The 15,625-nt window shown below is 39.0% G+C and overlaps 1 protein-coding gene across 1 annotated transcript; it reads left to right on the top strand.

Annotated features, from left to right (window-relative positions):
* The first annotated feature begins 1,403 nt into the window (after nt 1-1,403).
* LOC144640829 (ectonucleoside triphosphate diphosphohydrolase 4-like) lies at nt 1,404-15,281 on the top strand. Its single transcript, XM_078499901.1, has 6 exons — nt 1,404-1,448; nt 4,174-4,346; nt 9,944-10,250; nt 10,853-10,935; nt 13,217-13,378; nt 14,709-15,281. Exons 1-6 carry the CDS (start codon nt 1,404-1,406, stop codon nt 14,947-14,949), a joined length of 1,011 nt encoding a protein of 336 aa, XP_078356027.1. The 3' UTR covers nt 14,950-15,281.
* Nucleotides 15,282-15,625: the final 344 nt, after the last annotated feature.

The raw sequence follows: 15,625 nt of genomic DNA, 5'->3' as shown, positions 1-15,625 counted from the left end.
GTGTATCCACTCTGTATCCTCTGCGTATCCACTCTGCCACCCACTGCGTATCCACTCTGTATCCACTGCGTATCCTCGCTGTATCCACTGCGTATCCATTCTGCACCCATTGCGTATCCACCCTGCAACCACTGCGTATCCACTCTGTAATGGACATTATTTTGCAAATTTCGATGGCCTCTTTGAGTTAATATTGTCTTGTCTCTTCATTCATGAATTGTTTCTCAATTTTCTCAGAAGAAGTCCATTTCTTGAGGCAAGAGATGCATCTTGTTGGAAGGTGTCAATGACTTACATTAATTTTGACCAGTACTATAGCATGCCACCCAGGACAACATACATGTACCAATAATCCATAGCCCTAGTTATTTGATGCTGGAGAAAATGATGGCCTCTTGAGAGATGTCATGGTTTTTGAGATGAGATTGCCCAGGCTCAGTAGTCTCATGGTAATCTAATATCTCGAGATGCAAAATGCATAGACCTTGTGCGAAGGTGTCTACTTACATTGGACCAGTGGTACTGTGTCATGCCATTCCAAAGGAGTTCCGATGCTCCTTGTTCCTCATTACTTTATGCCAGAGAAACTGCAGTTACATGATGATTGATCTGCTAGATGGAACATGAACAGGTCACTTCCAATTCTCTTGGAATGAAAATAAACTACGTCTAAGAGTCTTTGGTTTTCACAGGTATTTATTTATGGATTGGTGTTAATTTCGAGCTAGGACGATTTTATCATTCTCATGATTCCAAAGGTATGAGAATATTAAGTAATTTGCTTTTAATTTTTTTCAATAAATGCACCCTACTACAGTACATGTATGTATTATGGTACTGTATCTGCATTGTTCACCCTGAGCTGTATTGTACTTTCCTTCAACTTCAGACTCCTTCAAGTCCCTTCATAGAGTTCAGAAATCACAATGTACTGGTAAAAGCAAAAACTTTATCAGGAAGTGCTTCTCATTAATTTTTGCTTTAGCCTGATTTGCATCCACGGCTGGATCCCCTTGCGTTAGGAAGAAATTCACATATAATGCTACCTTATTGTTACTTAAATTTTCGTTGGAGCATAATTTTGCATAAATGGAACGGGTATATTTCACTGACTTAAATTTCGCAGTTAGGCCAAAAATATGTTAAAACAATTAAATTATATCAGAAACGTTAAGAGTAAATTTTCATGGGACTTTAATTTTTGTGATATTTTCAAAATCGTGAAAATCGCCAAAAATAAAGACCCTTGAAAATAAGTAACAATACTTAAGGCATATAATTATTATGTGCATGTAATGAAATACATTTTGTATTCTTTTCTGTATGTTTGTATCACAGATGTACTAGGTTTGAACAACAGTGTTTCCGATGTTCGTCGAAAGAGTACTGTGGGATCCCTTGACATGGGCGGAAGGTCTGCACAAATTGCTTTTGAAGTTGGAAAGTCTGTAAGTACTTGTACTTGCAGGGACCGCGGAGACCATTTTGAAGTGGTAGGGCTAAAAAGCTGGTTAAGACATTAGGGGTCACTTTTCCGCCATTTATCAGGTGAAATTCATAGCGGAGCTCCCGAGCGCGCCTTCGGAAATTTTGCGGGTCGCCGCCAGCCCTGTACGTAAGCACGGATTAGGCCAGAGGAGGACGAGGAGGTTTCTCGCCTGTGGTTAAAGAAAAGAAAGGAAATTACAAGCAGCAAATAAAGCTCGCAGGGCAAGACAAAATGTGGCCAACGGGTAAAATTTCTCAGCGACACTGCACAGCAAAAGATCTGAGAGGTTTATTATCCAACTGCTCTATTTTGTTTGTCTTTTTTCAAGTGTGAGTGTATCGAACCTTGATGCGCCTTTACGCAAAAAAATTGTGGCTCGTTTAATCGCTACACGGTGAAATTTTAGTTTTATTGGTCTCTGGTGGCATTTTTCGTACAGCAAGCAATTGACGTAATTTTCCATCGACTGGATGATGTGGACGGTTCAGTTAGATCTAAGCGAAGTTATGATATGAAAACTGGCGCGGGAAATTTGTTGCGCGGTGTTTACTGTGTAGGCTAAATAAAAATGCGAGTAAAAAGAGCGACAGAGAACTTGCTTTCTCCCACGATGCCCTCTAAAGTCATTTATATCAGTCCGTGAAATTTTGGAAAACGAAAATTGTTTGCGGGGAGACCCGAAAAATTTTAAAATGATATTCCTTGTGCAAGTCAAGTTTGCTTGTTTCTGTTGCCTGATGTTTGCTGTTGAATCTGCGGCTGTCATCATCAAGAATACAATAACTTTAGCAAATGATTGTGTTAATACAAAGCTAAGCACTACATAGATCAAGTCCGCTGAAGAAAAAGACAGGACCCTGATGCAAGCTAACAACCTCTACTGAATATTGCTGAGCCTGATTTTATGACAGAAAATGAAAATTTCATGATGTTTTTACTTTCTAAACGCAGTTTTGATAGATTCCGTGTGGGCAAGGTTTGCAATTTAGGTCATTTTTTGAGTCTAACGCTTGCGTGCGCTTTGCGCATGCGCATTAGACTCTTTGTAGTATGAAAAAAGCTGTTAGCAATCCCAAGGGAATGGTTCGGGATCGATAATCGTTCGCTGTAATGTAGAAAACAATGACCAGCTGCAAGATCGGACTCCGTACGGACACGGACGATTAGTTTCAATTAAAAACAGCCAATCAGCGACACGTGTTCCCACGCATAATTAAAAGTTCTTTTTCAAGTCACGATTATTCAACACTTGCACAAGACGACATAATTTTCCAGTTAAGGCATTTGTAAGCTTTTTGTGAAAAAAAAAACTTCGTTTAAAGATCACTTAAGCACTTGTGTTTTCGTCTTGCTTAAAAAGCAAGACGTCTTTGAGAAAAAATATTTCGACGGCGATTCGCGTTTATTTACACAATGCGACCAAATGTTTATTTTGAGAAAACAGAAAACTTTACCTCGTATTTTGTATTTAAGTCATTCGAATTTTTTTCTTTCACAGTGCAAACAAAAACCTTCAAAAATAAAAGATGTACATGGATAAGTTTAAATCAAGTTACGTGACTAATTATAAATCAAAACGAGTTTGTTTGGCCGCTTTGCAGTATTACACTGTCCCGGCCTTTGCATGTCATTGCCATACACTGAAATCGAATTTCATGCTTTTATGACTCTTAGCGCTCTTAAGTTCTTCTTACAGCTATAAAAATCATAAAATGGTTACAGTAATATGGAAGTGATGATTCGCAAAATTTGTACATCATGATAAACAGTCTTCGCTCCTGTGTATCGTAGCTCAATAATAATTGCCTTCCAGCGTTCAAAAGGTCATTATTATATTGACGTGAGCATTTAAACCCGGTTTTAGGAAAATCTGTCACTCAGTGTTTAAAGTACAATGGAGTAACAGTCACTATTTCAAGTGCTTTTATTGCAAAATCTGTTTCAAGAGTCATCATCAAAATGGTGAAACATCTGAAAGAAAACGATGTGAAGTTATTCAACCCTTGTTGTAATGAGCATACTTTTTGTAAATCGTCACGCAATCTTGTCCAAATGTTTAATCGTTTCTGCTTATACGGACAATACGGAAGAAGTAACATCAACTCCTGTTCATACTTTAAATTCTGTGAAGCATATAACATTTATGACCGTTTCGTTTTCATCCATAATCATCCACGACGCCCCTAGCTTGCTATAAGCATTTTAAGCTCCCGAACACATACCTCTAACCAATGTTAACCGGCTTACGAAAACCGCGCAATCTGTATCACTATGCCATAAAGCATTAGACTCATGTCACCCTTGGTGACCTATTTTTAAATAAATGTTAACGTTGAGCTCCGCTTTTAGGCTTACCTGTAGCCATATATTATAATTTTATTATCTTTTTCTTCCAGAGCCCTAAAATATCAACCCGACCAAAAAAGTGGTAGGGCTATAGTCCTACCAGTCCCTCCCCCTCCGCGGTCCCTGACTTGACTGTTAAAAACAAAAACACATTATCAAGAACTGTACCACATAGTTTTAAGTAATTTTGGTAAATGGCAGTGCTAGTAATAAGTGGCAGAGCCAGTTATAAGTTACAATGCTAGCTACCGGTATTAGTTTATTTTTGCCTTGCTTTAGGTTGTAAGTAGTTTTACTTGTCTTCATTATAAAATTGTAAATTTTTGCTTATGCGGCAGGTATGGGTTCCATCAGAGCTGAGTGCACAAGTTAACCTTGGCTGTGACTCACACCAGACTATACACAACTACCATCTCTATGTTGCCACATTTCTTGGGTTTGGGGGTAATGCTGCACGGGACAGATACACAGAACTTGTCATCACTCGGAATGGTACACTGCAGATTGATCCGTAAGTATGATACATGAAATATTAGTGGTAGCAAAGTTGACTTGGTTATCACTCATTGACTATCGCTTGCAGAAAACTCAATCTTGTTATCTAATAATTATTGTTAACTATAACAATCCCATTATATACAGTGTACCGTATTTTCTCGATTAAACGCCAGGCCCCGAATAAACGCCGGGTCTCCAAGCTGTATTTGAAAATAAACCCCTTAAACAATAATTAAAGGTTTAAGAATGTGTCCATAAGAGGACCAGGCAACAGGTGATACAGCTCATATCACCGATTTTGCCCAAACTTAGCATTAATGTTGGGTATGGTGAGCTATTTACTGTGGCAAAACATCAACTCAAAATATTTTATTCCCTTCAAGTTATGGCACCTTTTGAAAAAATGGCCATTTTTCACTAATTTATGCATATTTAATTAGCTGACTTTGATTGACCAGTTCCACAAGAAAAAAAGACTTCTGAAAATAAAATTCACTGCGTTATATTCTGTGGTTATTAGGCTTTAAGTACAATAATTCACTTCAACCGTCTGATTTGATTTCTTCTCCTCAAACGGTCTTTTGGAAGGTACACATTTCGTACTGTTGGAAATAGCCTTTAACTAGTGCCCAATATCTCCCATGAGCAACAACTTATATACATTATTCTTACATGGGTAATGAAATCCATCATTAAACTTCACAAAAATGCCACAAAATGTCTGGGGACTTCAATATTTTATTAGTAATGAGGAACTAAACACACGTGACTTAACGATTTCTTGCTATTTCATCAAAATTCACCGAAACACAAAAGCCATTTATTTGCCTCAATTTGGCATAAAATCGGTACGAAATAGCTAATCAAGCATAAATCTATAGATAACAATCAAAATATTGGCGAAGAAAAGGCAGTTGGGACATTTTTCGGAGCGTTTTCAGAGCCATATAATTCGGCAATGTTGTGATAGCAAATGTAAAAATAGCAGCGAAAGATTTTCTTCACAAGCTCGCTCAATTCAACATTAGGCACATCAAAGTTAAGAAACAAGAAAGTAATACTACATACATGCCACTTATCGACACACAGATGCTTCCTTTTGAAGAATTTGTTCTTCCTCGCTGCACTTCGATTCTTCGATCGATCTCAATTGACATGTACTGTTGCTTTGAGGCGCGATGAACTTAGCCAATACATCGTGGTTCATTCTTCGTGAAAGGTGTAAACAGGTTGTCAATAAAGTCATTCAAAGAGCTGTTCAAAGTTCACGGAAGGACACTTGTCTCAGCCAGTTTGCATGAAATAAATTTAACTGGAAAATAAACAGCCGCCATGTTGTATTTCTACCTTTGAGCCTGCCGTTTCAGTCAGCGGTACGGGCGTTCACTGGGGCAAGTACGTAGTGTAGTCATCATATAGTTGTTTTACTAAATCCTATATAGGGATATTCATAGAAGGGATACATAGCCTAGCCCTACACAGCTATACACGCCTATACATAGCCCAACACAGCTATACACAGCTATACACACTCGTGTTCATTTGCTTTTCCTCCGCAAATGTTTGTTTTCGTCGGAATAAGTAGCGCATGGCGTTATCTACCCTCTGAACAACCGGGGCTTGATCTTAGCCTTATAAGTAGTGTACGTTTCTTGTAAAAGTGAGAATTTTTTCAACTTCTCCATTGAATTTTTTTGCTAAATAGTTGAAGAGAAATACACTGGATGCAGTGTAATGTATGCGATGCAATCGGTTTTGATGCTCTGAAATTGAGCTCTGAAATGTCGGAAACCATTAAATAATCAGAGCAAGTTTTTCCATCTTATATCAGGTTAAAACTAGTATGTTTATTGTTTTTTTGGTTGTTTCTGTCTTTTTTAGGAGGTGGGGGAGGGGGTGAATATGGACATTCGAAGAAATGGCGGTCAGGTTGTTAGCCTGGCCTGTGTACATCTATTCCTTCTGTTCAAATCGTCTATATTATATTACACTTTGGTAGCTAGGAGACTGAATTTGTACCCACTCTCTTTTTCGGGATCCCACAAAGTTCTCCATCTGTCCATTTACCGATAAACGTCATTACGGCAGTTTTGTTTTAGAAAAGGGCTTTTATGGGGACAAATTTTTCCTCTTGAATGCCCACATTGCAAGTGACGAATTGCGGCTTCAAATGATAATTTTCTTCATCACCGACTCAATTCAAGTGGCTATGTGAGTTACAAAGACGCGAATGCAGACTTTTGTAGAGTGCTTAAACCCCGCATTAAAACTAATTATAAAATGTCCGAGTAATTGCGCGCGCTGTGATTGGTCAGTTTGAATTCATTATAGCTCAATAAAGCACGCTGCATACGTCACGCGCGTGCTTTATCGAGTTTTATTATATGGCTACAATAGTACGCGCTTTGATTGGCTGCTGAGCGGGCATTATTTTCTTGTAATGACCGGGCATTATTAAAAATTTTCTTGGCTCGGCGGTTTTTATATGGTTTTTTGAGTTGTGAGTAAAAGCTACTAGCGCAATTGCGAGAACGACAAAAAATTCCGACAAAATGTAACTATCTTTTCAACAACTGAAAGAAAAATATTAGCATACCGATACTTCTTTAGTATGAGCGACGAGAGAGCCACAGAGAGCGAGAGCGAGTTTCACCTCGGTGTTTTTTAGATATTTCAGTTTAGAGTGGCGCTAAAAACGTACCCTCGCTATCGCTCGGTCAATACATCAAGGTCTCGGTCTGAGATTCCCCTGTAATGACCTCACTCTCGGTTAATAAGTAGTATATAATGCACGCTGCTTACGTCACGAGTTTTAGCGCGCGCAATTTCTTTAACATTTCATAAAAGAAATAAAAACTTTCTCCTCGTGCATTGTTGAGTTATGTGTAGCGTCTTTTATGCTAAACATAATTGTTTATGCTCCAAAATGACGCTAAATGGCGGTATAAAACTGCTCCGACGTTTCGGCAATACTGCCTTCTTCAGGGTGCCACTCCAAAAAAAGGCAGTATTGCCGAGACGTCGGAGCAGTTTAATACCGCCATTTAGCGTCATTTTGGAACATAAACCATTATTTTGATTTGGTTTTCGTGCATGCCGACCGTTGAACAAAAAATCAAGAACCCTGTTTCGGTGAAAGTCAAATGGAACAGTTTTTTTTCTGGAAAATCTCTTCGGAAATTGACGGAACGTCAGAAATTTAATTACCATTTGTAAGGTTTCCCAGTTCTAGTCTCCCATCCTTCAAGTCTCCCAACAACGGAAAGAAATAACAGGAAACTGAGCTACAAATGGTAAGCGACATCTATTTCGGTTAGTTTGCTAATTTTGGAAAGAAGCCTTTCCATTTTTCAGTGGTCATTCCAACCGGTTCTCTCCAACAAATGGTAAGCACCCTAGAGTTCGTTCAGCATCACATTGCGATAAACACGTCAAGCTGTAGCGGAGGAAATTGTTTTCCCTACGACAATTTGAAAATATTCTCATTTTCATCACAAACGCATCCAACGAACACTCGCGGAGGAAAAGCAAATGATCGCGCGTGTGGTCACGCGTGATGGACGCGTGATACCCAGTGAACGGCCGTACCGCTGACTGAAACGGCAGGCTCAAAGGTAGAAATTCAACATGGCGGCTGTTTATTTTCTAGTTAAATTTATTTCATGCAAACTGGCTGAGACAAGTGTCCTTCCGTGAACTTTGAACAGCTCTTTGAATGACTTTATTGACAACCTGTTTACACCTTTCACGAAGAATGAACCACGATGTATTGGCTAAGTTCATCGCGCCTCAAAGCAACAGTACATGTCAATTGAGATCGATCGAAGAATCGAAGTGCAGCGAGGAAGAACAAATTCTTCAAAAGGAAGCATCTGTGTGTCGATAAGTGGCATGTATGTAGTATTACTTTCTTGTTTCTTAACTTTGATGTGCCTAATGTTGAATTGAGCGAGCTTGTGAAGAAAATCTTTCGCTGCTATTTTTACATTTGCTATCACAACATTGCCGAATTATATGGCTCTGAAAACGCTCCGAAAAATGTCCCAACTGCCTTTTCTTCGCCAATATTTTGATTGTTATCTATAGATTTATGCTTGATTAGCTATTTCGTACCGATTTTATGCCAAATTGAGGCAAATAAATGGCTTTTGTGTTTCGGTGAATTTTGATGAAATAGCAAGAAATCGTTAAGTCACGTGTGTTTAGTTCCTCATTACTAATAAAATATTGAAGTCCCCAGACATTTTGTGGCATTTTTGTGAAGTTTAATGATGGATTTCATTACCCATGTAAGAATAATGTATATAAGTTGTTGCTCATGGGAGATATTGGGCACTAGTTAAAGGCTATTTCCAACTGTACGAAATGTGTACCTTCCAAAAGACCGTTTGAGGAGAAGAAATCAAATCAGACGGTTGAAGTGAATTATTGCACTTAAAGCCTAATAACCACAGAATATAACGCAGTGAATTTTATTTTCAGAAGTCTTTTTTTCTTGTGGAACTGGTCAATCAAAGTCAGCTAATTAAATATGCATAAATTAGTGAAAAATGGCCATTTTTTCAAAAGGTGCCATAACTTGAAGGGAATAAAATATTTTGAGTTGATGTTTTGCCACAGTAAATAGCTCACCATACCCAACATTTATGCTAAGTTTGGGCGAAATCGGTGATATGAGCTGTATCACTTGTTACCTGGTTCTGCCCTGTTCTCTCACGGGCACACTCTTAACATGCTTTACAAATAATGTCTAAATGTATTGCTGTCAAAAATAATGAATAAAAATCATTTTTTAGAAACATAGGGCTTGAACAAACTCCTGGAATCAAATAAACGCCGGCTCTATCGGGCCAAGTTTGAAATAAACGCCGGGGGCATTTAAACGAGAAAATATGGTATTGTAAAAATAAGTATTACTGTAATTCATGCCTTTATTGTATGGCTGAGTAATTCCCGCTATGGAACGTGCCTGCAGGGAATCATTGTTATTGTATTCATCGAACGCAAGACTTAGCAACAATGAATACAACTACCATGATTCCCTGCAGTCACACACCATAGAGGGAATTGGGCATTCTATGAAAAGAAATAAACTAGTGGTAACCACAGGTAAGAAAGTGCGGGCCTAGATGCACTAAATAGCCTTCACAACTTTTTTTGTGATAACTCTTGTCTGAATAAAAACCGTCTAAAATATAGAACTCCCTAGGAAGGCATGGTGGCAGGCCTTATGGTCAATGTGCTGGACTTGCTATGGTAACCGATGATATGCACTGGCCTTAATAGTAATAATTAATGAACTTATATTGTGCAAGTATCAATCAAGGATTTTCACTTGCGCATTACAATATTTATAAAAATTAAATTACTAAATGGCCCTAAAATTAATAAAAATACTAATACTACTTATGGGCCACTATGCTCAAATGCCCCCATTTGCCCCCATACAAAATGTACATGTACTTATAGCGTATTCAGAAATTGCTTTGGGGCGGAAGGTGAGAGGTTTTTTTCACATTAAGAACACAGCACACTAACCATTAGGCCATCACACCCCCAAACTCCACAACACCATTAATTTTTTTTTCTTTTTTAATTTTGTGTACACAGTTCATCAGGTGCTTATCTCGACCCTTGTTTGCCAAGTGAATGCACAGAGCAAGGAACACACAAGGGAAAACAGTACAGCTTTCTAGGAACAGGGGAATATCTCAAATGTCAAAAGCTTATTCTTCCTCTTCTCAACACCACCAAGCCATGTCCAAAGAAACCGTGTTCATTTAACGCAGTCTATCAGCCTCGTATTGATTACAAGAACGTGGAATTTTATGGCTTTTCGGAGTACTGGTACTCCATGCACGACGTGCTGAGAATTGGGGGACAGTACAGTGCAAGTGACATGAAACAAGCTGTAGAGGTAAGATTTGTTAGATTATTTTTAAGCGATGACGTTAGTCAACGCTTCATGTCATGAGGCGATGGACAGAATCTTTTTTTCTGTTGTCTGTTTCGTGCGATCGAACAGAAATCAAGTTTGACTTAACAAGAAATCGCTGTGTAGAACGCAAAAGTCAATTACTCCCGCGCAGTTAAAAAGGAATACTTCAATGTATAAACGAAAGGGACTAATAATATTCGATTAGATTTAGTTGATGGGAATTTCTTAAATCTTTTAATATACAGGGTCGCTGTGAGCAAGACCTTAAGCTTGCTCTCGCGTATCGTATGTCATTTATCGGATGTCATGCTACAATATAACGCAACATTTGTTGAGGAAACAAGGAAACCTAAAAAGAAAATTAAAAATATAAAATGAAATATTACTGTTGTTCAATTGAGCAAATCAACGAAAAAATTTATTGTTTGCATCCCTGGCCTGTGACTTCATAACTGCTGTATCACATTTATTTGAAAACCGTTAAACCTTAGCCTCGTCGCAAAGAATTGCGTTTAGATGGTTTATAAGAGTGCGTGCTCGGTCATTTCATCTCTTATTTGTCAAATGCTTTCTGTTTTCAGGAATTCTGCAGCACTCGTTGGTCAGTTCTTGTGTCACGTCATTCTAAGGGGCTCTACCCTTTTGCAGACGCTCATAGACTCAAGTAAGACACTTTTTGTTTCGAATAATTTACGTGAAATTTACGTATTTTGTTATGTAGTTCCTCTGTCGTAAACATACTGGGTTCGATAAAAATATGGAGGACGAATATACGTTTAGGGGAAAAGTTGACTTTTCATGACACTGTCCCTTTAATTTAAAATTGGGATACTTAGCATAGATGCACTTATAATTACAGTCAACTCTCGTTATAGCGGACACGCTCGGGACTTCGTTTAGTGTCCGTAATAGCGAGAGTCCGTAATAGCGGGGTGTGAGGGAAAAAATGGCGTTAACAAAGGTTAAGGTCGCGGGGGATACCAACTGCATGAATAAATTCATGAAGGGAAATTTTGCTTGACCTGCATCTTTTAAAACGCTTATTTCTAAGCTGTTATGGGTGCGATTAAGCTCAAATTTTACAGAGACATAAAGAATTGATGAAAGATTGTGAATGTCGTCTTTTATCTGGTAGATTGCATTTAACGTCGATGTTATAGCCTCGTGAGTGCCAAATTGGGAAAAACATGATTTTGTGGCAGAGTTTGCGGAACGAGTAGAAGACAGCACACTGGGATCTTGTCAAAAACTAATCAGTCAATACCTCTAGAGTGTCATAACAGAAGCGGATTTTAAAATTTAAAGTTTGCCAGCAAATTACGGCGGTTTAAGTGCGCAAATTTGAATTTAATGTCTTCTACCTCTTTCTAAAAGCGCTCTTTTAAAATTCCGCTTCTGTTATGACACACTACAGTATTCATAGTTTATCTATCTGCAGTGGCAAGTCATGAAGTTCTGTATCCGTGCTGTATTCTCTGCCACAAAATTGTCGGAAAAGTCAAAACTTTGAGATTTCCGAAGGTGTCCCGACCTAAATACGATCATTTTGCCAAGGAGAGATGTAATTATGGTAATTATATTCCACGCTTTTACGGCGAGAACAATGCGTTTTTAATAGGACACGATTGTTTATGCCGAATATTTTGTGATTACTCTGAGTTGCAGAAATATTCAAATTAAAATGAAAATAAGCTTAAAGACTTCCTACAATCTATATGAACGTATATCGCTAAGTGTTGTTTAAATTGGTTAATATATCAAAGAAACAGGAATTTTTTACAAATCACGCGCACGCGCCCATATTTTTATCCAGTCATAAATATCTCGTAAAGTTGTCGATGTCAGTCGTTGTACTTCGTGCATACGCTTTAAATAAATGCACAATGATAAGCCTAAGGTGTCCCCCGCGACCTTAAGGTCATTGCCCTGTTTTGCATTGCGCATCCTTACTGCGCAGAATTTTACGCGTAATTAGCGCGCGCGCGCGCGAGCACATCAACAAAATGGCGGCTTTTTTCTATGCGGCTTAGTCCGCGAGAGAAGTAAATTGTCACTTTCTCCTAAACGAGCCTGGTGACCTATCAATTTTTTCTCATATTTTGGGTGTAGCGATCAAATTCTTTCTGTAAAATGAAAACAGATCAATTCATGTGTTTGAAAAATAAATTATCGCAAAAAAGTGTACTTTGCCAGTACTCGCAGAGGAATTATAAAGGAATTATATGGAATATACATGGTCTTCCTGCTCCTAAACGAATCTGGTGACCCCCCTTTTTTATTTCAAAATTTAAGTTCCCTTGAAGTAATAAACCAGTAGGCGAAGTTTGGTTAAAAATCTATGTTCAGTTTTATTTCGGGGCAATGACCTTAAATAGTATGGGTTATGACAAGCTTATCAACAGTCGTGAAACAACTCAGTAGTCGTTAGGTATGGAGAATGACAATGGTCGAGGGTTTGAGGGTTTGGTTTCTCCAAAGGAGTTGTCTGGAAGAAAAGGGCGCAAGCTGAAGTGAAAAAGCAAAGTCTGGTGTACAGCTACTGAAGCAATTGATGCAAAAATAATTATTGCAGAAGACTTCTGAAGTGTGTTTCGACAAATAGTATTTAACACACTGCAATTTTCCGTGATAACGTTATGTGAGAAGTTCATGGTGTCCGCTTTATCGAGAGTCAAAACAATAAAATTGTTCTTTTGGTACCACGAAAGTGTCCGTAATTCCGTAATAGCGGGAGTCATTTTCAGTCAAACCTCTATAACTTTCGCCGGGGATCTGAATTTTGTCCGAAATATCGAGCGTCCGTAATAGCGGGGTGTCCGCAAGGCGAGAGTTGACTTATATCGTTATAAATTGGATATTTGCAAACAAAATAATTTTGCAGATAGTTGCAAACAAAGACTGTTGCTGTTGGTTTCTTAAGTGAAATTGTTATGATTTGTTTTTAGGTTTCAGTGTTTCAAAGCTGCTTGGATGACAACGGTTCTTCACCAAGGTTTTAAATTTCCTCAAAACTACAGCAATCTTCGCTCTGCCTTCTACATCGGTGATAAGGAAGTACAGTGGACACTTGGTGCTATCCTCTACCGCACTAGGTTTCTTCCCCTAAGGTACAGTACTTAACTGTAACATTTACCAGGATCTCCCCTGTGATTTTTCTGATGGTCGATCATGGTTTTCTCAGAAAGATTTCTTGCGTAATGTAGCGATGGAACCGGAATCTCTAGGTTTATGAAGTAACTGAGGTGTTTCCATATAAAGCGACTAGCACCTTTGCTCATCAAGGTACGATCAGAGATGGCGCAGTGATGAGAGTGCTCGCCTCCCCGGCGTCATATGTGGGTGGAGTCTGTTGTTGGTTATCGTCCTTGCTCCACAAAAACCAACACTTACAAATTCCAATACCCGATTCCCTCTATAGCGCGCGCCTGCAGGGAATCACGGTAGTTGTATTAATCAAACCATACGCGAGGCTCAGCAACTTGCATCACTGCTGAGTCTCGCGCATGGTTTGATGAATACAACTACCGTGATTCCCTGCAGGCGCGCGCTATAGAGGGAATCGGGTATTCGATCGTTAATCCTCACCTTGTCTAAATAAAGGTTATTTATTTATTTATTTATTTATTTATTACTTTTTATCAATGGTATAACTTCTGCTATTGTTTTCGTGGCATTTGTCCTTTGGGTTTGAATTTTGTACCCCATTCATACCAACATGTTTTAAGGCTGTTTTGTTTGCTAACTGAGGTTTGTCCTCTTCAAATGTATCACAATAAAAACATAAATAAGAGCTTACTTGAATCCTAATGCCTATGCAAAATTCAGTCTTCCAGTTTTCTGTTGCTGATTTTCACTTTGTTAAACTTGGTTTAAATTAGAGGAGCGGTGTCACGGGGATTTTTCTGCATTTCAGGGAAAAGTACAAACATTGGCGAGGCACTATGACTTTAGCTCGTACGTGAAATGCACCTAGAACATCAAGATGCAGATATAAACTAAGTACACTGTAAATTGTTGTTAAAGGCCCGGTAATACGGGAAACATTTTTGTTCAACTTGTCTCGCAACATTGTTGCATTGCAAGTTGAACGAGTTGTTGCCCGTATTACTACCGCGCGCTCAACTTGTCTCGCAACAAATTCGGTGTTGCAATTTGAAACAAAAAATGTTTCAAAAAGTAGAACTCGGTTGTACTTTGTGCAACATGTTGCTGCAACTTGCAAGATCGAAATTTGTTGCGAGACAAGTTGAGCGCGCGGTTGTAATACGGGCAACAACTCGTTCAACTTGCAATGCAACAATGTTGCGAGACAAGTTGAACAAAAATGTTGCCTGTATTAGCGGGCCTTAAAGGAAGAGGGGAGCCGTTGTAAGGTTTCGCTGTTGTTTCCAAAGTGAAATTTAGATCTCAATAATCTTTGTGTGTTTTTATTTACAGGGAAGTCCAGTTGCATTCGCAGTACAAGAGCTCTTATCACGCCTTCTGGAGTTACGTCAGTGAGCTACAGTTTCGTATCATTTTCCTCGTGTGTAGTGTGACTGTACTGGCCGCCATATTGCTTTACTGCAGGCGTCTACGGCGCATGAGCAAAACGTCTAGCTTCTGGCCTTACGACTCGACACCAGTGCTGTATAATGTTGACGTCATTCCAAACACTGAAAAGATTCCTACGAGATGAGAGAATACAAGATAATATAAGAGACTTAAACAGAATTATTATAGAAAAATAAAGTTGATTGTACAAAGAAGAAAAAAGCTGCAATGGTTGATGGTTACTATGCCTTGGAGCATTTTTTAATTGAGTGTCGTAAAACAAAAACCAAAGTAATCTAAGCCAATCACAAAGAACTCAGACAATCCAGTAAACCAATCAAAACTCGAAGCAAATACATGTATCCGGCACGAAGCGCGGGAAAAAGTGCGCAAAGTGAGTCACGATTGGTTTTGGTTTTACTTCTGATTAGCTGAGAAAGTAGCGCGAGAGTTTTAAACTTATTACTAAGCGTAGCAATGCAAACGCGAATTACTTTCGACACTCAAGTGAAAACTGCCCTACCAGTCTTTAAACCTACCCCAGCAGAGATTATTTATGCGGCGTCCCCCCCCTCCTCTCCCCCCCCCCCCCCCCCCCACACACACACATTCCAAATCGCATCGCATTCTTAGCAGGGCCACAAGGAACGTTCTCCATAAGGGACACTGAGCTGTGTTCGAGTCTCAGAAATTATACAGTAAGGAAACGCATTGTATATGGAGACACTAAGCTGTGGTCCCGTCCACACACCAAACAGATTGAGCGAAGACAAAGCGACGCCCTGTGGACGACAAGCGTACAGTTCTAGAAAGCCGTTGCG

Source organism: Oculina patagonica, chromosome 2 (assembly GCF_052425735.1).
Source record: "Oculina patagonica isolate OP01 chromosome 2, crgOcupat, whole genome shotgun sequence".
In the NCBI taxonomy this organism is placed as follows: Eukaryota; Metazoa; Cnidaria; class Anthozoa; order Scleractinia; family Oculinidae; genus Oculina; species Oculina patagonica.
The sequence above is the reverse complement of the archived record's forward strand: the minus strand, read 5'-3'. Positions and strand labels throughout refer to the sequence as shown.